We start from the raw sequence: 23436 nt of genomic DNA, 5'->3' as shown, positions 1-23436 counted from the left end.
GGGAGAATTTGAGTGGGAATGGGGGATTTATTATGTGTGGGGAGAATTTGAGTGGGGATAGGGGGATTTATTATGTGTGGGGAGAATTTGAGTGGGGATGGGGGATTAATTATGTGTGGGGAGACTTGGAGTGGGGATGGGGTTTTCAAATGTGTTTCTGGAGAATTAAAGTGGGGATGGGGTGTTTAATGTGTGGGGTGAGATTTGGGGTGGAGACGGGATATTTATTGTGTGTGGGGAGATTTGTAGTGGGGATGGGGGGATTTAATGTGTGGGGGAGATTTGAGGACACAAAATGAAGAGCAAAGGGGGAGATGGAGGGCATATATGAGGAAACAGTACGGGGGAATAGGGGGGCATGTATGAGGAAACAGTATGGGGAATGAGGGCATGTATGAGGAAACAGTACTGGGGAATGGGGGGGCATGTGCGAGGAAACAGTACTGGGAATAGGGGGCTTATATGAGTAAACAGTATGGGGGGGATGGGTGCAGACAGTATGGGGAGCGAAAGGGGGAATGAAAGTGGACACAGCATGAGTAGCGATGTGAAAAATGTATGTGGGCAGAGTACAGGGAGTGAGGGTGATGGGATGTGTGCAGACAGTATGGGGAGTCAGGTGAGCAGGCAGTATAGAAAGTGAGGGGGTAAATATATGAGGAGACAGTATGGTGAACAGGGGGATGTGAGAGGAGACAGTATGAGGAGGGAGGGGAATAGTGTTAGGAGATAGTATGGGGGGAGAAAAGTAAGTGGGCACAGAATAGAAATTGAGTATTGGGGGCATAGCATGGAGGGACAGTATAAGGGCACAGCCAGGAGGGGACAGTATACCAAGGAGGGGAAGTGTGATGAGAGTACAGTATAAATACTGGGCCCTATAAGGGGACACAGTATGAGAGGACAGTGTGAAGAGGGGGCCGGTATGGAAAGGAGAGGTCAGTGTAAAGAGCATGTACCATAAGAGGGACAGTGTGGGGGTCATATTTTGTGCAGACAATATAGTGAGGGGCAATTTTTTATTCAGGAGCATTATAATGACACTTCTATCTTTAAGGGCATCATGTGGAAATTTTCTGCAAAAGAGCGGAGAAGATGGAAGTCTGCAGCGACGAGCTGTGGATGAGAAAGCTCAACATGGGGTCTGAACAAGATGAAGAAAAGAAGGAGAAGAACTCCAGAGATGACATCATCTATAAGGTACCTGGATGTAAATGTTATTTGTGATACTAACGCATTCTCATTTTTATTATGTTAGGAGCATTAAAGGGGATGTCCAGATTTGTAATGAGTCTGCAGTCATTCTTTGTGACTACAGACTACTGAATTCTCACGTGCGCACTGCACGCTTTCAGGATTCTCTTGTGCTGGCGATTTACATACATGCAGTCATGCGCTGACTAGACATGTGTGGCCTCACTCAATGAAAATGAACTGAGTGAGGCCGGGCACATCTAGTTGGAATGTGGCCAGAGGTATACAAATCACATTCTTCTGATGACATGACTGTCCACCGGCAAGGGAGAATCCTAAAAGTGTGCCGTGCATTAGTTCTGAGCACTCAGAAGCCTGCAATGCCAGGATTCAGCTCTGCAGGTTCCAGTAGTCATCACATGGACACTTCACTCATATACGATTTTCACACTTGTGGTCCTTTGACAACGAGCTTCTCTTCTGCTTCTCTTAGTTTTTCACTGAACATTGAAAGGATTAGGGAGAGGGGCTTGTGGGTACATGACTGAGTGTGCAAATCGCATATGTCCTGGGGGGGTGCCAAAATTAATTCTTGCCCCGGGTGGCAGAAAACCTAGATACAGTTCTGCCGGTATGCTACTCCCGGTGGAGGGATGTCTGTGCACAGTGCAGCACAGTCAGTGCGGCAGGGACTGAGGGTGTTCACAGAGAGAGAATGGAGACCCGGAGACTGCCCATCCCAGTCTACGCCGTAGCCTGGAGCCCTCATTATCGTAGGAATATGTCAGTTTATAAATTGTTTTCTAAAGCTTTATAGTGTAGTTTTAGGTCAGAGCGGGATGGTTAGGGATGAGCTAGCAAGGTGCAGGGACAGGTAGTGATGGCTACTTGCGGATATGTGCGGCACTTGCAGTGAGATAAAAAAACACTGCTAGCAGCATTTTTTTTCCATTGCTGCAAGTACCGCATTTGCTGGATCGCAGAAAAACCGCAAGTGCCTCACATGTCAGCAAGTCCCATAGGGAATGAATGAGGCCGAACGCAGAGTTGCCGTAAGTGATCCGTTACATGGCAAATGCGGAAAAACTGCTGGATCTGCTGCAAAAGGCTACTTTCAAATCAGCGATTTTTGCCAAAGTCACTGCCAATAGTGTCATACTCACCAATGGGGGAGGCAGCACTTAAAGTGTCTAGGGCAGCAGAAACTCTAAATACGGCCCTGTGGTAAGCAGAAATGTATTCATGGACCAGTAGTCAGGTAAATATGTTCACACATGTAGGTCAGCCTAAAATATAGCAAGACCTTTTATTTTGACGTAGTTGTGTAATGAAAAAAAATATTCTTATGCACATAGGTGTAAATATCAATATGTAATAACCGGGTAAATTAATTAAAATAAACACTGAATATGCACACCTAGTTCTTAGCCGATCACCAATGGAGACAATCCAGTTTCTGAGAAGACCAAATACTGGGCTTTCCTCATATTGTCTTGTGTACTGTGCAAGGAGTTCTCGAACTACTACCTGAAAAACAAAGTTTTTACAATAAATTGTACTGTGTTTCCAAAAGTTGATACAATCATCATTGTGCAAAAAAGGCAAACAAAAAAAAATGCTTCAAGATACAAATAATGTGATCCAATGTCTTATTCGAGAAAAATACACGTTTTTCTAAATATGTAAATAAGCTGTTAAAGTCTATGGGCCGGACAGGGATCTGCATGAGAATCTGCCCCCAGAGAATGATATAAACGAAAGGAGATGTTACCAGTATGAGACCTGTAGATCCGGAGAGCGGACTGTCAGTCACTACATGTCTCACACTGCAAGTGTCCCCTTTTTTAATAAGCTCTGGAGGCAGATTCTCATGCAGATCCATAGATCTTAGCAGTTCACTTACATAATCACTTACATGATTTCAGGTCTGAGGCTTACAAAATGGTGAATGTAATTTTATACAAATATACAGGCTATACCTTAGTACAAGGTGAGTAAATGATAGCAAGTATTATTAATCCTACTCAAATTTTTATGTCAGTTATGAGAAGTAAAATAGTGGTAAAATATGGAGATAAACCTTAAAAAAAAAATTGGGCCATGGTACAGCACATCATTGTGGCGTTTTCAACAGCCTATTTGAAAAAATTAACCTAAAAAATGACAGTTTTCTATATACCATAGGTAGCAGATGGTTAGTCCCAGCGTTGCAGTCAAGCTTTCTTACAAGTATATAAAAGTTGATTTTTTTTTAAGCAAGTAGCAAATTGCAAAGTAAACAAATAAAAGATGTAAATCGAATTGATATTTGGGGTGATGACCATTCGCTTTCAAAGCATCAATTTTTTTTAGGTATACTTGCACAAAACTTGGCAGGGCAGAGCGGTCATCAAAAACAAATTGGAGAACTAACCACCAGAGATGGACGAACCCAAAAAGTAAAGTTCAGCGTCCATACCGGAAGCCTACTGTTTGGGCACTGGCACCAAACATGGACTTCACCAGGAAGTCAGTGTTACTGTTCGGGTTCGGCTACCAGAACACCGGGTGTTTGTCAAGCTGTCATGTGCATGTCAGCACGGCAAACACTGCTTCTGATCGGCAGTGAAATCATCCCCACCTGTCAGAGAGCCGCGGTTCCCACGCCGTCAAAAGACAGCGTTAGCACTCAGCTGTGATTGGAGGTATAAGGTTTACCTCCAGTCACAGGTATTAGTTGATGGGACTACAGCTACCATCACCTGCTGCCGCTAATAACAGTGAGAGCAGCAAGAGTGGTTGATGGGAGTATTCATCAGCAGCTCCTGTGCTGTAAATAATAAAAAAAAAAAAAAAAAAAAAAAAAACAGCATGGGTTCCGCTGTATTTTGATAACCAGCCAGGCAAAACTCACAGCTGTGGACTGCATACCTCAGTTGTCAGCTTCAACAAGGCTGGTCAGGAATAGAGGAGTCCCCACGCCATATTTTTATTTATTTTTTAATTATTTAAATGAATAATTAAATAAAAGGCTTGGGGTCCCCTCCATTTTTGACAACCAGCAAGCACAGTGTCAGTGACTAGCGGTGACATCACTGAGGCTGCATTCCTAGCCAGGCTGTGCTGTGGTGACCTTGGTGAGATCCCTGCTAGCAGCATGAGTAAAACGCTCATGACTCACCCTTGACACACCTAGCCCCTGGTGCTGTGATTTCCTCAACTGCGAGATATAATCCCTGAGTGTTTCTCTTTTTCAGTGCGTGAACGTGATGCTTTATTTGGACTCAGGAATATTTGATTATTATAAGCTGAACTGTTATATACTCAGAACCTTGATAAAGAACTTCTTGGTTGATGGTGCAATGCTGCTGAGAATACATTATGTTTAACTAGATGGTGGCCCGATTCTAACACATCGGGTATTCTAGCGTATGTATGTATATAGCAGCCACATAGTACATAGCACAGGCCACGTAGTATATAAAAGCCATGTAGTATATAGCAGACACGCAGTTTATAACACAGCCACGTAGTATATAACACAGCCCATGTAATATATAACACAGCCCACGCAGTATATAACACAGCCCACGCAGTATATAACACAGCCCACGCAGTATATAACACAGCCCACGCAGTATATAGCACAGCTCACGTAGTATATAACACTGCCCGCGTAGTATATAGCAGCCATGCAGTATATAACACAGCCCAAGTAATTTACATTACAGCCCACGCAGTATATAACACAGGCCACATAGTATATAACAGCCCACGCAGTATATAACACAGCCCACGCAGTATATAACACAGCCCACGCAGTATATAACACTACCCACGTAGTATATAGCACAGCTCACGTAGTATAAAACACTGCTCGCGTAGTATATAGCAGCCATGCAGTATATAACACAGCCCAAGTAATTTACATTACAGCCCACGCAGTATATAACACAGGCCACATAGTATATAACACAGCCCACGCAGTATATAACACTACCCACGTAGTTTATAACACTGCCCTCGTAGCATATAGCAGCCACGCAGTATATAACACAGCCCACGTAATATATAGCACACCCCACGCAGTATATAACACAGCCCACACAGTATATAACACAGCCCACGCAGTATGTAACACAGGACACGCAGTATATAGCAGTGTGGGCACCATATCCCTGCTAAAAAAAATTATTAAAATAAAAAATAGTTATATACAGTTGTGGCCAAAAGTATTCACACCCCTGCAATTCTGTCAGATAATACTCAGTTTCTTCCTGAAAATGATTGCAAACACAAATTCTTTGGTATTATTATCTTCATTTAATTTGTCTTAAATGAAAAAACACAAAAAGAATTGTCCTAAAGCCAAATTGGATATAATTCCACACCAAACATAAAGGGAGTGGACAAAAGTATTGGCACTGTTCGAAAAATCATGTGATGCTTCTCTAATATGTGTAATTAACAGCACCTGTAACTTACCTGTGGCACCTAACAGGTGTTGGCAATAATTAAATCACACTTGCCGCCAGTTGACATGGATTAAAGTTGACTCAACCTCTGTCCTGTGTCCTTGTGTGTACCACATTGAGCATGAAGAAAAGAAAGAAAACCAAAGAACTGTCTGAGGACTTGAGAAACCAAATTGTGAGGAAGCATAAGCAATCTTAAGGCTACAAGTCCATCTCCAAAGACCTGAATGTTCCTGTGTCTACCGTGCGCAGTGTCATCAAGAAGTTTAAACCCATGGCACTGTGGCTAACCTCCCTAGATGTGGACGGAAAAGAAAAATTGACAAGAGATTTCAACGCAAGATTGTGCGGATGTTGGATAAAGAACCTCGACTAACATCCAAACAAGTTCAAGCTGCCCTGCAGTCCGAGGGTACAACAGTGTCAACCCGTACTATCTGTCGGCGTCTGAATGAAAAGGGACTGTATGGTAGGAGACCCAGGAAGACCCCACTTCTTACCCCGAGACATTAAAAAGCCAGGCTGGAGTTTGCCAAAACTTACCTGAAAAAGCCTAAAACGTTTTGGAAGAATGTTCTCTGGTCAGATGAGACAAAAGTAGAGCTTTTTGGGCAAAGGCATCAACATAGAGTTTACAGGAGAAAAAAAGAGGCATTCAAAGAAAAGAACACAGTCCCTACAGTCAAACATGGCGGAGGCTCCCTGATGTTTTGGGATTGCTTTGCTGCCTCTGGCACTGCACTGCTTGACCGTGTGCATGGCATTATGAAGTCTGAAGACTACCAACAAATTTTGCAGCATAATGTAGGGCCCAGTGTGAGAAAGCTGGGTCAACCTCCTTGCTGTGGCACCTAGTATGGAATGGAAATGCATTCTTTGGGCTTCTGAAGCCAAGATTAACCTGTACCAGAATGATGGGAAGAAGAAAGTATGGAGAAGGACTGGAATGGCTCATGATCAAAAGCTCACCACATCCTCTGTAAAACATGGTGGAGGCAGTGTAATGGTATGGCTATGCATGGCTTCCAATGGAACTGGGTCACTAGTATTTATTGATGATGTGACTGAAGACAGAACTAGCCGGATTAATTCTGAATTGTACAGGGCTATACGCTCTGCTCAGATTCAACCAAATGCAGTAAGGCTGATTGGACGTCGCTTCACAGTATAAATAGACAATGATCCAAAACATACTGCAAAAGCAACTCAGATGTTTTTTTAAGGCACAGAAGTGGAATATTCTGCAATAGTGGAGTCAATCCTCTGATCTCGACCCTGTGAGCAACATTTCACATGCTTAAGACAACTGAAGTCAGCCGCAGTAAAATCCTACAAAAGCATCACAAAGGAGGAAACCCAGCATTTGTTGACGTCTATGACTTCAGGCAGTCTTTGCCTGCAAAAATGCTCTACAAAATATTAAAAATGAACACTTGATTTCTGGTAAAGTTATTTTGTCCAATTACTTTTGAGCCCCTGTGTTATGATCTGGTGGCCTAGGAGCAGCATTAGACGTACTCTGGAGAAGGTGGTACCTGTACTGACCGCAGACCCTGAACTTAACACCGCAACTAGAAGTAGCCGTGGAATGTACCTATCACTCCCTAGACATCTCGACACAGCCGGAGGACTAATTACCCCTAGAGATAGAAAAGGGAAAACTATCTTGCCTCAGAGAAAATCCCCAAAGGATAGACAGCCCCCCACAAATATTGACTGTGAGAGGAGAGGGAAAAAACATACACAGACTGAAATCAGAATTTAGCAAAGGAGGCCACTTCTAGCTAAATAGAAAGGATAGGACAGAGTACTATGCGGTCAGTATTAAAAAACTAGAAAATATCCACCACAGAAAATACAAAATCTCCACATCTAACTAAAGATATGGAGGGTATATCTGCATCTCCAGAGATACCAGCTTGGCTAAACAAATCCTTATACAGACCAAGCTGGACAAGACAAAAACATGGAAAAGAACTGAACAATAAGGCCCACAGCATGTGGACTGCAAAAATCAAGGCCAGAACTTATCTTTGTTGAAATAAACAGCAAAGCAGGAGAGACCAGGCAGGGATGTGAATCCTTCAGGAACAATGGACAACTGGCACTGACTAAAGGGTCAAGCAAGACTAAATAGCCCAGTCCGAATTGCAAAAAGTGGACACACCTGATGAATGCTGCGATCCAGAGACAGCAGCGCTACCACTTATAACCACCGGAGGGAGCCCAAGAGCAGAATTCACAACAGTACCCCCCCCTTGAGGAGGGGTCACCGAACCCTCACCAGAGCCCCCAGGCCGATCCGGACGAGCCAAATGAAAGGCACAAACCAAATCCTCAGCATGAACATCAGAGGCAACAACCCAAGAATTATCCTCCTGGCCATAACCCTTCCATTTGACAAGATACTGAAGCTTCCGCCTCGAAAAACGAGAATCCAAAATCTTCTCAACCACATACTCCAACTCCCCATCAATCAACACCGGGGCAGGAGGATCAACAGAGGGAACAACGGGCACCACATATTTCTGCAACAAGGATCTATGAAAAACACTATGGATGGAAAAAGAGGCTGGAAGGGCCAAACGAAAAAAATCCTATAAGGGCCAATAAACCGAGGCTTGAACTTAGGAGAAGAAACCTTCATAGGAACATGACGGGAAGACAACCACCAGACCAAATCCCCAACCCGAAGCTGGGAACCAACACACCGACGACGGTTAGCAAAACGCTGAGCCCCCTCCTGAGACAACACCAAATTGTCAACAACATGAGCCCAAATTTGCTGCAACCTGTCAACCACAGAGTCCACCCCAGGACAATCAGAAGGCTCAACCCTGCCCTGAAGAAAAACGAGGATGAAAACCAGAGTTACAAAAGAAGGGTGAAACCAAGGTAGCAGAACTAGCCCGATTATTAAGGGCAAACTCGGCCAATGGCAAGAAAGCCACCCAATCATCCTGATCAGCAGACACAAAGCATCTCAAATAAGTTTCCAAAGTCTGATTAGTTCGCTCGGTTTGACCATTTGTCTGAGGATGAAATGCGGAAGAAAAAGACAAATCAATGCCCAGCCTAGCACAAAAGGCCCGCCAAAACCTAGAAACAAACTGGGAACCTCTATCGGACACAATATTCTCCGGAATGCCATGCAAACGAACCACATGCTGAAAAAACAACGGAACCAAATCAGAAGAGGAAGGCAATTTAGGCAAAGGTACCAAATGAACCATCTTAGAAAACCGGTCACAAACCACCCAGATAACCGACATCCTCTGGGAAACCGGAAGATCCGAAATAAAATCCATAGAAATATGCGTCCAAGGCCTCTCAGGGACCAGCAAAGGCAAAAGCAACCCACTAGCGCGGGAACAGCAAGGCTTGGCCCGCGCACAAGTCCCACAGGACTGCACAAAAGAACGCACATCCCGTGACAAAGAAGGCCACCAAAAGGACCTACCAACCAAATCTCTGGTACCAAAAATCCCAGGATGACCAGCCAACACAGAACAATGAACCTCAGAAATCACTTTACTAGTCCATCTGTCAGGAACAAACAGTTTCCCCACTGGACAGCGGTCAGGTTTATCAGCCTGAAATTCCTGAAGAACCCGTCGTAAATCAGGGGAGATGGCAGAAAGAATCACCCCCTCCTTCAGAATGCCGACCGGCTCAAGGACCCCAGAAGAATTAGGCAAAAAGCTCCTAGAGAGGGCATCAGCCTTAACATTCTTAGAACCCGGAAGATACGAGACCATAAAATCAAAACAGGAGAAAAACAGGGACCATCGGGCCTGTCTAGGATTCAGCCGTTTGGCAGACTCGAGGTAAATCAGATTCTTATGATCGGTCAAGACCACAATACGGTGCTTGGCCCCCTCAAGCCAATGTCGCCACTCCTCAAATGCCCATTTCATTACCAACAACTCACGATTGCCGACATCATAATTGCGTTCTGCAGGCGAAAACTTACGAGAAAAGAAGGCACACGGTTTCATCAAGGAACCATCAGAATTCCTCTGAGACAAAACGGCCCCTGCCCCAATCTCAGAAGCGTCAACCTCAACCTGAAAAGGAAGAGAAACATCCGGCTGACGCAACACAGGGGCAGAAGTAAATCGGCGTTTAAGCTCCTTAAAGGCAGAAACAGCCGCAGAGGACCAATTCGTCACATCAGCGCCTTTCTTCGTCAAATCGGTCAGGGGTTTAACCACACTGGAGAAGTTGGCAATGAAACAGCAATAAAAATTAGCAAAGCCCAAAAATTTCTGAAGGCTCTTCACGGATGTGGGCTGGATCCAATCATGAATGGCCTGAACCTTCACCGGATCCATTTCTATAGATGAGGGAGAAAAAATGAAGCCCAAAAAATAAACCTTCTGTACTCCAAAGAGGCACTTAGACCCCTTCACAAACAAGGCATTATCACGATGGATCTGAAATACCATCCTGACTTGTTTCACATGAGACTCCCAATCATCTGAAAAAATCAAAATATCATCCAAATATACAATCATGAATTTATCAAGATAATTCCGAAATATATCATGCATGAAGGACTGAAACACAGATGGGGCATTATAGAGTCCGAATGGCATCACAAGGTATTCAAAATGGCCTTCGGGCGTATTAAACGCAGTTTTCCATTCGTCACCCTGCTTAATACGAACAAGATTATATGCCCCTCGAAGGTCAATCTTAGTAAACCAACTAGCCCCCTTAATCCTAGCAAACAGATCAGAAAGCAAAGGGTATTGGAATTTGACCGTGATCTTATTCAAGAGGCGATAATCAATACAGGGTCTCAAGGAGCCATCCTTCTTGGCAACAAAAAAACAACCTGCTCCCAATGGTGAAGAAGATGGCCGAATATGCCCCTTCTCCGAAGACACCTTAACATAGCTCCGCATGGCGGTATGTTCTGGCACAGACAGGTTGAAAAGTCGGCCCTTAGGGAACTTACAGCCTGGAATCAAGTCAATAGCACAATCACAGTCCCTATGCGGTGGAAGGGAACTGGACTTGGGCTCATTGAATACATCCTGGAAATCTGACAAAAACTCAGGAATTTCAGAAGAGGGGGAGGAGGCAATTGACATCAAAGGAACGTCACCATGAACCCCCTGACAACCCCAACTAGTCACAGACATAGATTTCCAATCTAATACCGGATTATGCACCTGTAACCATGGGAAAACCAGCACAATAGCATCATGCAAATTATGCAACACCAGAAAACGACAATCTTCCTGATGGGCTGGCGCCATGCACATGGTCAGCTGTGTCCAAAACTGAGGTTTATTTTTAGCCAACGGTGTAGCATCAATGCCCCTCAAAGGAATAGGACTCTGCAAAGGCTGCAAGGGGAAACCACAACGTCTGGCAAATTCTAAGTCCATTAAGTTTAGAGCGGCGCCTGAATCCACAAATCCCATGACAGAAAATGACGATAATGAGCAGATCAGGGTCACAGATAACAGAAATTTAGGTTGTACAGTACTGATGGTAACAGAACTAGTGATTCTCTTGGTACGCTTAGGGCAATCAGAAATAACGAGCAGAATCGCCGCAGTAAAAACAACCTATTCTGACATCTGAATCTTTGTCGTTCAGCTCTACACACAATCCTATCACACTGCATAGGCTCCGGACTCCGCTCGGAAGACAATGCCATAGTGTGCACAACTCTGCGCTCGCGCAAGCGCCGATCAATCTGAATGGCTAGAGACATAGAATCACTCAGACCAGCAGGCGTGGGGAACCCAACCATAACATCTTTAACGGATTCAGAAAGACCCTTTCTGAAAATTGCCGCCAAGGCATCCTCATTCCATTTAGTCAGCACAGACCATTTTCTAAATTTCTGGCAATATGATTCTGCCGCTTCTTGACCCTGACACAGGGCCAACAAGGTCTTCTCAGCATGATCCACTGAATTAGGTTCATCATACAATAACCCAAGCGCCTGGAAAAAGGTGTCTACATTAAGCAAAGCCGGATTCTCAGGTTCCAGGGCAAATGAGCAATCCTGGAGGTCACCACGCAGCAGAGATATAACAATTTTAACCTGCTGGATAGGATCACCAGAGGAACGGGGTTTCAAAGCAAAAAACAGTTTACAGTTATTTTTAAAGCTCAAAAATTTGGACCTGTCCCCAAAAAACAAATCAGGAGTTTGAATTCTAGGCTCTAAAACCGGAGTCTGAACGATATAATCGGAAATACCCTGTACTCTAGCAGCAACTTGATCCACACGAAAAGCCAATCCCTGAACATCCATGCCAGCGCCAAACTCCTGAGCCACCCAGACGTAAAGAGGGAAAAAAAACCACAACAGACTACAGAAAAAAAAATGGCTCAGCACTTTCCTTCCCTTCTTCTGAGATGCGGTTAACTCATTGTTGGCCAGTTGTACTGTTATGATCTGGTGGCCTAGGAGCAGCATTAGACGTACTCTGGAGAAGGTGGTACCTGTACTGACCGCAGACCCTGAACTTAACACCGCAACTAGAAGTAGCCGTGGAATGTACCTATCACTCCCTAGACATCTCGACACAGCCGGAGGACTAATTACCCCTAGAGATAGAAAAGGGAAAACTATTTTGCCTCAGAGAAAATCCCCAAAGGATAGACAGCCCCCCACAAATATTGACTGTGAGAGGAGAGGGAAAAAACATACACAGACTGAAATCAGAATTTAGCAAAGGAGGCCACTTCTAGCTAAATAGAAAGGGTAGGAAAGAGTACTATGCGGTCAGTATTAAAACACTAGAAAATATCCACCACAGAAAATACAAAATCTCCACATCTAACTAAAGATATGGAGGGTATATCTGCATCTCCAGAGATACCAGCTTGGCTAAACAAATCCTTATACAGACCAAGCTGGAGAAGACAAAAACATGGAAAAGAACTGAACAATAAGGCCCACAGCATGTGGACTGCAAAAATCAAGGCCAGAACTTATCTTTCTTGAAATAAACAGCAAAGCAGGAGAGACCAGGCAGGGATGTGAATCCTCCAGGAACAATGGACAACTGGCACTGACTAAAGGGTCAAGCAAGACTAAATAGCCCAGTCCGAATTGCAAAAAGTGGACACACCTGATGAATGCTGCGATCCAGAGACAGCAGCGCTACCACTTATAACCACCGGAGGGAGCCCAAGAGCAGAATTCACAACACCCCTGTAATGAAGAGGCTTTTTAGAGTAAAAGTTGCAATTAAACCCCTTCAATTAAACCTGAAACTTTATACTTCATTTGCATCTCAGTTGTTTAATTTTAAATAAAAAATATTGTCATGCAGAGCTCAAATCACAAAAATTCAGGCACTGCCAAATATTTGTGGATCTAAAAGTATAATATTATATATAATGGGTACGGAAAGTATTAAGACCCCTTTAAATTTTTCCCTCTTTGCTTCATTGCAGCCATTTGGTAAATTGAAAAAAGTTCATTTTTTTTTCTCAATGTACACTCTGCACCTAATCTTGACTGAAAAAAACCCAGAAATGTAGAAATTTTTGCAAATTTAATAAAAAAGAAAAACTGAAATATCACATGCTCATATGTATTCAGACCCTTTGCTCCGTATTGAGTAGAAACACCCTTTTGAGCTAGTACAGCCATGAGTCATCTTGGAAATGATGCAACAAGTTTTTCAAACCTGGATTTGGGGATCCACTGCCATTCTTCCTTGCAGATCATCTCCAGTTCCGTCAGGTTGGATGGTGAACGTTGGTGGACAGCCATTATCAGGTCTCTCCAGAAATGCTCAATTGGGTTTAGGTCAGGGCTCTGGCTGGGCCAGTCAAGAATGGTCACAGAGTTGTTCTGAAGCCACTCATTTGTAAAATAACAATGACACTAAGCTGTGTGCTTAGTGTCATTGTCTTGTTGGAAGGTGAAACTTCTGCCAAATCTGAGGTCCAGAGCACTCTGGAAGAGGTTTTCATCCAGGATATCGCTGTACTTGGCCACATTCATGTTCCCTTCAATGGCAACCAGTCATCCTGTCCCTGCAGCTGAAAAAGACCCTCATATAGCATGATGCTGCCACCACCATCTTTCACTGTTGGGATTGTATTGGGCAGGTGATGAGTAGTGCCTGGTTTTCTCCACACTTTCCGCTTAGAATTATCACCAAAAAGGTCTATCTTTGTCTCATCAGACCAGAGAATCTTATTTCTCATAGGCTGTGTCCTTCATGTGTTTTTTAGCAAACTCTATGTGGGCTTTCATACGTCTTGCACAGAGGAGAGGCTTCCGCCGGGCCACTCTGCCATAAAGGCCTGACTGATGGAGGGCTGCAGTGATAGTTGACTTTGTGGAACTTTCTCCCATTTCCCTACTGCATCTCTGGAGCTCAGCCACAGTGATCTTGGGGTTCTTTACATCTCTCACCAAAGCTCCTCTCACATGACTGCTCAGTTTGGCTGGATGGCCAGGTGTACGAAGACTTCTGGTGGTCTCAAACTTCTTCCATTTAAGGATTATGGGGGTCACTGTGCTGCTCTTAGGAACCTTGAGTATTGCATAAATTCTTTTGTAACCTTGGCCAGATCTGTGCCATGCCACAATTCTGTCTCTGAGCTCCTTGGCCAGTTCCTTTGACCTCATGAGTCTCATTTGGTCTGTTATGCACTGTGAACTGTGAGGTCTTATATAGACAGGTGTGTGTTTTTCCAAATCAAGTCCTATCAGTTTAAATAAACACAGCTGGACTCCAATGAAGGAGTAGAACCATCTCAAGGAGGATTACAAGGAAATGGACAGCATGAGACTTAAATATCAGTGTCTGAGCAAAGGGTCTGAATACTTTTGACCAGGGCTGTGGAGTCAGTGAGCCACAGTTGCGACTTCGACTCCTGGATTTTATCAGGTTCCGACTCCGGCTCTGACTCCTTCATAAATGGCCAATTCGTAACAATAAATTTACTGTTGTAAAATATTAACATCGTGCTTATTCAGTTTCTCACCATCATATAAGTAATCAGACCACTTAGAGCAAAAACTATATTTATTAGAATACAATTAGAATATAGCAAATAACTTTTATAAACTTTTCTAAACTCTTGTAAGTAAATATGCAATAAACACTTATGCAGTTAATAAGAAGAAATCTATAAATTTGTCCTCAGAAAAAGTATTGCCTCTGTCAGATCCTCCTTCATGGATGCCCTCAAATCTGATCTAATTATTTTGAGAGCAGAGAACAACCTCTCTACACTAACTTGGGTTGGTGGCAAAGCAGTAACCACTCGGGCAACATCTCTGACAATGTCAGGATACAGAGGAATCGCTTGTTGCACTGTTATTTTTGATGAACGGTCAAATTTCTCAATTTCTTTTAGTGCACGTGAAAAATTCTGCTGAAATGTACTGGCTGTGTTCTTTGATGGGGATGACTCTTCTTCTATGCGGGAACGCTTTGCACGGTCCTTGTGATCCAAATATTTTTCTAAATTAAATTCTTCATCAGTTGATGAGGGTGAAGATGTGGCAGGACGACCAAATTCTTCTTGTTCCGCCTGACTGTTCTGCAACCCATTCATCCTTACTGCTATTTCAAACAGAGCTTCTTTTTCTTTAGTTAGCTGTTGATCATCTAGAAGAATCCGATGCATTGGGTCTACATAAACAGCTGCCAAAAGAATGTTATTTTGTAATAGTAGCTCCTCTCTCCATTTCATTGATGTAGCAATGCCACTTGCAATTAACCCTCCTCTTTGGGACAGGCGAAACATCAGGTTCTTCCACTCCTTTAAAAAACATACCTGAAGTTGTCCTCTGCTTGTAATTTTTTAGTCACTGTAAATGGGTGCTCTAGCAATTTTTCCAGCTCAGTCACCTGATTCCACTGACTTTCATTTAGCGTCAGTTGAGGGTTAGCCATGTCTACAAGAAAGCTTTTCAGTTCAACCAAGCGCTGAATCATTAAGTACTGCCCCATCGTGTGGCTTGATCAATTGCCCCTTTTCCAGCACGTCTCTTCAAAATTGAGTCAACTTTAGGGGTTCTGGCAACAGTAGCCAATTTTCTCACCTTGCCAATCAGTGCAGCAGCATGTCCTTCTTGCAGACTGTCTCTTATAGCCAGCTGTAGCGTATGCACAACACAGCGCATGTGATGAATGAAAGAACGTATTGACACAGTTTCAACAAGATCATCTAAACTATCATGTTGCTGTTCATCTGAAGCAACTTCACTTTGCTCCTCAGTTACAATACTGTGTTCCTCTATTTCAAACATTTCTGTGTCTGTGGACCCAGAATGTTCTTCTAGCTGCTGGTCACCATCATTACTCTCATTCATTAGCTTAATAGTACTTATCATATTTGAAGCATTGTCAGTTACGATAGAAAGAACTTGCTCTTTTTTAAGTTCATAGTCTTGCAGAACCTTTTCCACCAAGACCTGGAGAAACTCACTGGTGTGATGAGCTTTGGTGTCTTTTACTGCCAATGTCTTGGTAACTATTTCATTTTTGTCACAAACAAATCGGACATTGATGGCAAAATAGTTCACTCTGCGACGTATGCAGGCATCCATTTTAAGAAACAGAAAGCGTCCCTTGAGAGTTTTTTTAAGTTCTTACTTTTGTTTAAAAGCTTCTTCGATTACTAATTTTCAATACTCAATTCTCCCCAGAGAAACACCAAGCTTGCGGGCCATTTCCCCATTCAGACACATAAAAGCTGGTCTTGAAAATAATGAAATAGGCACACTATCTTTTACAACAAGCTCTATGATCTGTTTTTTAAATGTATCTACTGTCATTGTCACAGTAACTTTGTCACTGACAAAATATCTTGCAACTGATGGCTGCAAAGTTCTCTACTCGTTTGTTTGGGTGGAAGAGCTGGGCACTGGTTCATTAGTTTGGATGCAGTCTTTCTCATCCACTGCTTTCAGTACTTCTGGATGAAAGCGCTGTAAATGTCTCTTTAGATTAGAAGCTCTGGTAGGAGCATTTTTATCTTTGCCTGAATATGCACTGATCTTGGCTTCACAGCATTTGTTTTCGTCTGGATCATTTGTCATACACCGACAGACATGATTTCTATCTTGAGTGATGGTAAAATGTTCAAATACAGCTGATTTAATGTGACGCTTCTTTGACATTCTCAGGTTTTTAATTCTGCATTCACAATCCAAATGACAATTGTTTTTCCTAAAAACAATTGTACAAAATTATTGCCAGGTCGTACAACTGATATAGTGGTCAGTAATACTGTTATTCCTCATGTACTCACAGTTAACTGATGCAAAGTTTGTTGAAAGGATAATACTTCTTACAGTCTTCCTCTTCTGAGTAGCAGCTGTGAGATGCTTGGAAGACGCACACCTAGTAAACATCTAGTCTAGAGGAGGAGCTTTACTACTAAGAATTTGCAACACATTTTCACTTTCAGTTTCATACATTGTAAGTAGGGGGGTTGAGGCACCATGAGGTTAACCAAGTATAAGATTAGATAAGGGCAGTGGAGAACAGTGACACACAAGAAGTAAGAAATGTCTCTATCTCCAGCAGAACTGCTTATCACTGTTGTTCATAGTTTGATAGAACATATATATTTGAGTAACATTTATAAAATTCATATGAAAGTTCAATTATGAAATATTAATACATTTTTTTTTAAAGCAGGAGTCGGTACATTTCTACCGACTCCGACCAAAACTAACTCCGACTCCACAGCCCTGCTTTTGACCATGTGATATTTCAGTTTTTCTTTTTTAATAAACATTCAAAAATTTCTACATTTAATTTTTTTTCAGTCAAGATGAGGTGCAGAGAGTACATTAGAGAAAAAAATGAACTTTTTTGAATTTACCAAATGGCTGCAATGAAACAAAGAGTGAAAAATGTAAAGGGGTCTGAATACTCTGCATACCCACTAACTAGTGTGTGTGTTTATGTGTAAGGAGTATATAACCAGCTAGTGCGTGTGTTACTTGCTATTTTGTAAACTACACTTTTTTATGTTGCCAACTTTAGGTTTCATGTATCATTAAATCCTATATATATTTATTTAGTTCCTGTAGGAACATCCTTTCTTCCAGGCATTAGCTTTCACTTGTGACACAAACACCTCTGTTCAATTGTGTACTGTCTAGACTACTGTCTGAATGAGTCACTATGAATCACCCAGCTAATAGTATGGATGTGCCCTGTCCTAGAGATATAGAATTTTTTTTATAGCTTTTTTTTATAGCTTTGTAATATTTATTTGTCTTGAGAAGTTCAGGTTTACACCATTGTACTAATTTACATCTGTACTCATGTTCTCCATGTTTGGCACTGTAATGTATAGGAACTGCAATTTGGTGCACTTACATTCCAGGGGTACACAACCATTTTTCAGTCTGAGGTTTGCACTTTAATAATGTTGTATTTAAAAGGGCAGCAATAAAACTTTTAATTCACAGAGTTCAGACAACCATCATATTTTTTCATGTACAAGGGTTTTTTTCCCCCCCAAGACGAGTTGTATTTAATAGCACTATTTTGGAATGCATATATCTTAACATTTAACATGTAGGGGTGATGCAAATGACATTTTCATGTAGGAGCATATTGTGTTTGATTTTATCACTGTAGATGCCACAGTGACAATTGAATGCTGCATATACCATAAGTTATGTAAATGTATAGTCCTGGTCCTTGATTGTCCACAGACCTGGAATATTGGAGCAGACTAGTCAATGCTAATTTAACTTGATGCTACGCATTTGTATTACTGGCTAAAGGGAACCTGTCACCCCCAAAATGGAAGTTGAGCTAAGCCCACCGGCATCAGGGGCTTATCTACGGCATTCTGGAATGCTGTAGATAAGCCCAGATGTAACCCGAAAGATGAGAAAAAAAGGTTAGATTATACTCACCTGGGCGGGCGGTCCGATCCGATGTGCGTCGCAGTCCGGTCCGGGGCCTCCCATCTTCTTAAGATCACGTCCTCTTCTTGTCTTCACGCCACAGCTCCGGCGCAGGCGTACTTTGTCTGTCCTGTTGAGGGCAGAGCAAAGTACTGTAGTGCGCAGGGGCCGGGAAAGGTCAGAGAGGCCCAGCACCTGAGCACTGCAGTTCTTTGCTCTGCCCTCAACAGGGCAGAAAGTATGCCTGCAGCGGAGCTGAAGCGTCAAGACAAGGAGAGGACGTCATCGTAAGAAGATGGGAGGCTCGGGACCAGACTGCAACGCCCATTGGATCGGACCGCAGCGGGACCGCCCCTGGGTGAGTATAATCTAACCTCATTTTCTCATCTTTCAGGATACATCGGGGGCTTATTTACAGCATTACAGAATGCTGTAGATAAGCCCATGATGCCAGTGGGCTTAGCTCACCTTCCATTTTCAGGGTGACAGGTTCCCTTTAACAGAACTATGGCCTTCCTGTGGCTTTTACTAGGCGACGTATGGCACAGCTGCTCTTAAAGGGAGTCTCTGTCAGCCCAAATTGGGTAAATGAGTATACCGAAACTAACCATGTACCCTTGTAATGGATGAAGGAACAATAATTAATGTTTTAATTTTCAAATCTGTTCCTCAATTACTCCCAAAGTTACCTTTATTGTAATATGCAAATTAAGGTACTCTGTCACACATACTTTAACAATTTTGTCCATGTTTGTAAGAAAAACCCAAAATTATCACTAAAATAACTTGAAACTGATGGCCAAAAATGATGGTTCCCTGGACTTAATATTTTGATGCACAATCTTGTCAGGTAATCACTGCAAACAAATGATTTCTGTAACTCTCAGTGAGACTTCAGCACCTGGTATTTTGGCCCTCTCCTCTTGAGCAAACTGCTCCAGCAGTCTCAGGTTTGAAGGTGCCTTCTACAGACTCTGTATTCCAGTTGCTTCCACAGATGTTCAATAGCATTTAGATCAGGACTCACAGAAGTCACTTCAGAGTAGTCCATGCTTCATTCTTAGCTAGTCATCCACTAAGCCTGACACAGAGCTCATCAGACTGCCTTAAAGGGTTACTGTCAACTTGATTTCACACCCCAAAACTATTTATACATGCTTTTGGCTCTTTCAAAGACAAGTCAATACATGTGCATGTCCATGGCCAGTACCTTCCTCCACTAATAAGAAATCACCATTTGAATTAATATGCTAAAAGACTATGGTAGATCAGAAGCCTCTGTCACTCTAGCTCTATACCACTCCCACAAATACCATTCAAATCTTTCTTGGCTCAAGAATTTTGGAAATATTTCACCTTTTCTAAGGCTATGTGCACACATTCAGGAATGTCTGCAGAATTTTCATGAACAACACTGGACTTTTTCTGCAGGAAATCCGTTCGCATTGTTTTCGCATTTTTTATCGTGTTTTTTGCGCTTTTCTTTGCGGATTTTTCCGGAGCTTCACATTACAATAATATAGTGTAAAAAACGCGAACAATCTGCAAAATTAATGAACATGCTGCGCTTTTTACTGTGATGCGTTTTTTTTGCGGAAAAAAAGCAGCATGTGCACGAAAATTGCGGAATTCAGTAAAATGATGGATGCTTAATGTAAGCTTTTTTTAGCATTTTTTCCGCGGAAATCGGCAGAAAAAACGCGAAAAATCCTGAACGTGTGCACATAGCCTAAAAGTTATTTTTCAAATTTTCAATGTGTACCATAAAATATTGAGTTTACAAACTTCTGGAATTGTAAAACACGTCCATGTACATCATCTATGGCATATATGTGCCAAAAGCTGCATGCACATCACTGTAAGTGCTTAAGGTACCGTCACATTTAGCGACGCTGCAGCGATCTAGTCAACGATCTAGATCGCTGCAGCGTCGCTGTGTGGTCGCTGGAGAGCTGTCACACAGACAGCTCTCCAGCGACCAACGATGCCGGTCCCCGGGTAACCAGGGTAAACATCAGGTTACTAAGCGCAGGGCCGCGCTTAGTAACCCGATGTTTCTCCTGGTTACCAGTGCTAATGTAAAAAAAAACAAACACTACATACTTACATTCCGGTGTCTGTCCCCCGGTGCTGTGCTTTCCTGCACTGACTGTGAGCGCCGGCCGGAAAGCACAGCGGTGACGTCACCGCTGTAATCTGCTTTACGGCTGTCCGGCGCTGACAGTGCAGGAAAGCACAGCGCCGGGGGACAGACACCGGAATGTAAGTATGTAGTGTTTGGTTTTTTTTTACATTTACACTGGTAACCAGGGTAAACATCGGGTTACTAAGCGCGGCCCTGTGCTTAGTAACCCGATGTTTACCCTGGTTAACAGTGAAGACAATGCTGAATCAGCGTCACACACACCGATTCAGTGATGTCTGCGGGAGTCCAGCGACGAAATAAAATTCTGGACTTTCTGCTCCGACCAACGATGGCACAGCAGGATCCTGATCGCTGCTGCGTGTCAAACTCAACGATATCGCTAGCCAGGACGCTGCAACGTCACAGATCGCTAGCGATATCGTTCAGTGTTAAGGTACCTTTAATCATAAGGGAGATTACCACAGGACCAGGGTTGCCAACCATCCAGAAATTCCTGGACAGTCTGTAAAAATAGAGAACTTTTTCCCCTTTTCCAAAAAAAAAAAAAAATTGGTTGGCTCCAATTTTTTTGTAGTTGGATTCTTTTTGTAGTTGGAGAGATTTGTACAGATTTTCTTTACTGTATTTATCACCCTTTTACAGTTCACAGTGAATGCATCTAATGTTTTCATATAGGATTCATTATGGTCTGTAGACATGCATCACTTCTTATAATCTTAATTTAATTTGGTCTTCTGTGTCAATAAAAAAGATGTCTGTCCATGATTTTTTTTGAGAAACTGTTGGCAGCCTTGTATAGGACCCCAGCTGTAAGTGACAGCCAAAGTCCCAGTGAAATGAGTGACAATTAATCTTCAATTACAGCCTCACATAGCACATAATGTCAAGACAAATTAAATTACCAAATTGTATGACTCACTGAATCAAAATAAAATAAACAGTGCCTGAATTGCTGTTTTTGCATGTCCTACAGAAAGTACTGTAAATAAAGAGTAACAAAAATGCCTAACATACCCCATGCTGGCACCAATAAAAACAACAGCTTATTTTATTTTAACTTATTAAAGGGAACCTGTCACCCCAAAAATCGAAGATGAGCTAAACCCACCAGCATCAGGGGCTTATCTACAGCATTCTGTAATGCTGTAGATAAGCCCCCGATGTATCCTGAAAGATGAGAAAAGGAGGTTAGATAATACTCATCTGGGCGGGCGGGCCGATCCGATGGGCGTCGCGGTCCGCTTCGGGGTCTCCCATCTTCATAGGATGACATCCTCTTCTGGTCTTCACGCTGCGGCTCCGACGCAGGCGTACTTTGTCTGCCCAGTTGAGGGCAGAGCAAAGTACTGCAGTGCGCAGGTGCTGGGCCTCTCTGACCTTTCCCGGCGCCTGCGCACTCCAGTGCGTGCCGGGCGCCGCCTCCTCTTGCTGCATTATCGTCCCGGCGCCTGCGCTGTAAGTACAAAGGGCAGCGCAACTGCGCATGACCGAAAAAAAAACTTAATGCGCAGGTGTCGGGATAATGCAGCAAGAGGAGGAGGCGCCCGGCGAGCACAGCTCTGGAGAGACGGCTGTGCTGCGTCTGATTAGTTAGGAAATAGGGATTTTTGTGTTACTCACCGTAAAATCCTTTTCTCCGAGACGCTCATTGGGGGACACAGGACAGTGGGTGTATGCTTCTGCCGCCAGGAGGCTGACACTAAGTAGACATAAAAAAAGTTTAGCTCCTCCTCCGTCGTATACACCCGACACTGGCTACCAGAGAATTCAGTTTGGTGCAAAAGCAGTAGAAGATCAAAAAACGAGGAATAGTATAAACAGCATAAATACAGAAAACTTATGCCTAGAAAAGACCTACTGCCTGATAAAATTCAGACACAACCAAAAGCAGGCATCAGGCTACCAGGGAGGGAGCTGTGTCTCCCAATGAGCGTCTCGGAGAAAAGGATTTTACGGTGAGGAACACAAAAATCCCTATTTCTCCTTCGCCTCATTGGGGGACACAGGACAGTGGGATGTCCTAAAGCAGTCCCTGGGTGGGGAATTAACTCACCGGTTATAATTATCCAAGCAGCTGTTGTCATAAGTGCGTTACTGCTGCCTGAAGAATCCTCCTACCCAGACTTGCATCTGCAGAGATCTGGGAATGGACATTGTAATGCTTGGCAAAGGTATGCAGACTGGACCAAGTTGCAGCCCTGCAAACCTGTTCTGCTGAGGCCTGGTGCCGAATCGCCCAGGAAGCCCCCACTGCTCTAGTGGAATGAGCTTTGATTCCAGCCGGAACTCCCATGCCCTTGGCGTGTTAGGCCTCCTGAATAGCTGAACGTATCCACCTGGCCAAGGTAGATTTCGAGGCCGCGAATCTTTTCCTGCGACCCTCTGGGAGGACAAACAGAGCATCCGTCTGTCGAAAAGGAGCTGTTCGAGAAATGTACCTCCTCAGCGCTCTCACTAGGTCCAACGTATGGAGAGCTTTTTCCACACGGTGCGTCTGTGCCGGACAAAAAGAGGGAAGAACTATATCCTCGTTAATGTGGAACGAGGAAACAACCTTCGGCAAAAAGGAGGGCGCTGGTCTGAGCACCACCTTATCCTGATGGAACCGTAAAAAAGGGGCACGACAGGAAAGGGCTGCCAGCTCTGATACCCGCCTTATGGAAGTTATGGCCACTAGGAATACAACCTTCCAGGAAAAAAAAAGTTAAGGAAACATCCTGAAATGGTTCGAAAGGAGCTTCCTGTAAAGCCCTTAAGACCAAATT

The 23436-nt window shown here is 43.3% G+C and overlaps 1 protein-coding gene across 2 annotated transcripts in view; it reads right to left on the bottom strand.

Moving 5' to 3' along the window:
* Window positions 1–23436, bottom strand: part of ACOXL (acyl-CoA oxidase like) — an 804481-nt gene that overhangs the window by 197988 nt on the left and 583057 nt on the right. For both annotated transcript variants that reach the window (XM_077283134.1, XM_077283133.1), the window contains exon 14: window positions 2612–2721. In XM_077283134.1, the coding sequence (XP_077139249.1) occupies window positions 2612–2721 (110 nt within the window). The remainder of the gene's footprint in view (window positions 1–2611; window positions 2722–23436) is intronic.

Source organism: Ranitomeya variabilis, chromosome 2 (genome assembly GCF_051348905.1).
Source record: "Ranitomeya variabilis isolate aRanVar5 chromosome 2, aRanVar5.hap1, whole genome shotgun sequence".
NCBI classification, from domain to species: Eukaryota; Metazoa; Chordata; class Amphibia; order Anura; family Dendrobatidae; genus Ranitomeya; species Ranitomeya variabilis.
This window is presented reverse-complemented; position numbering and strand designations above follow the sequence as displayed.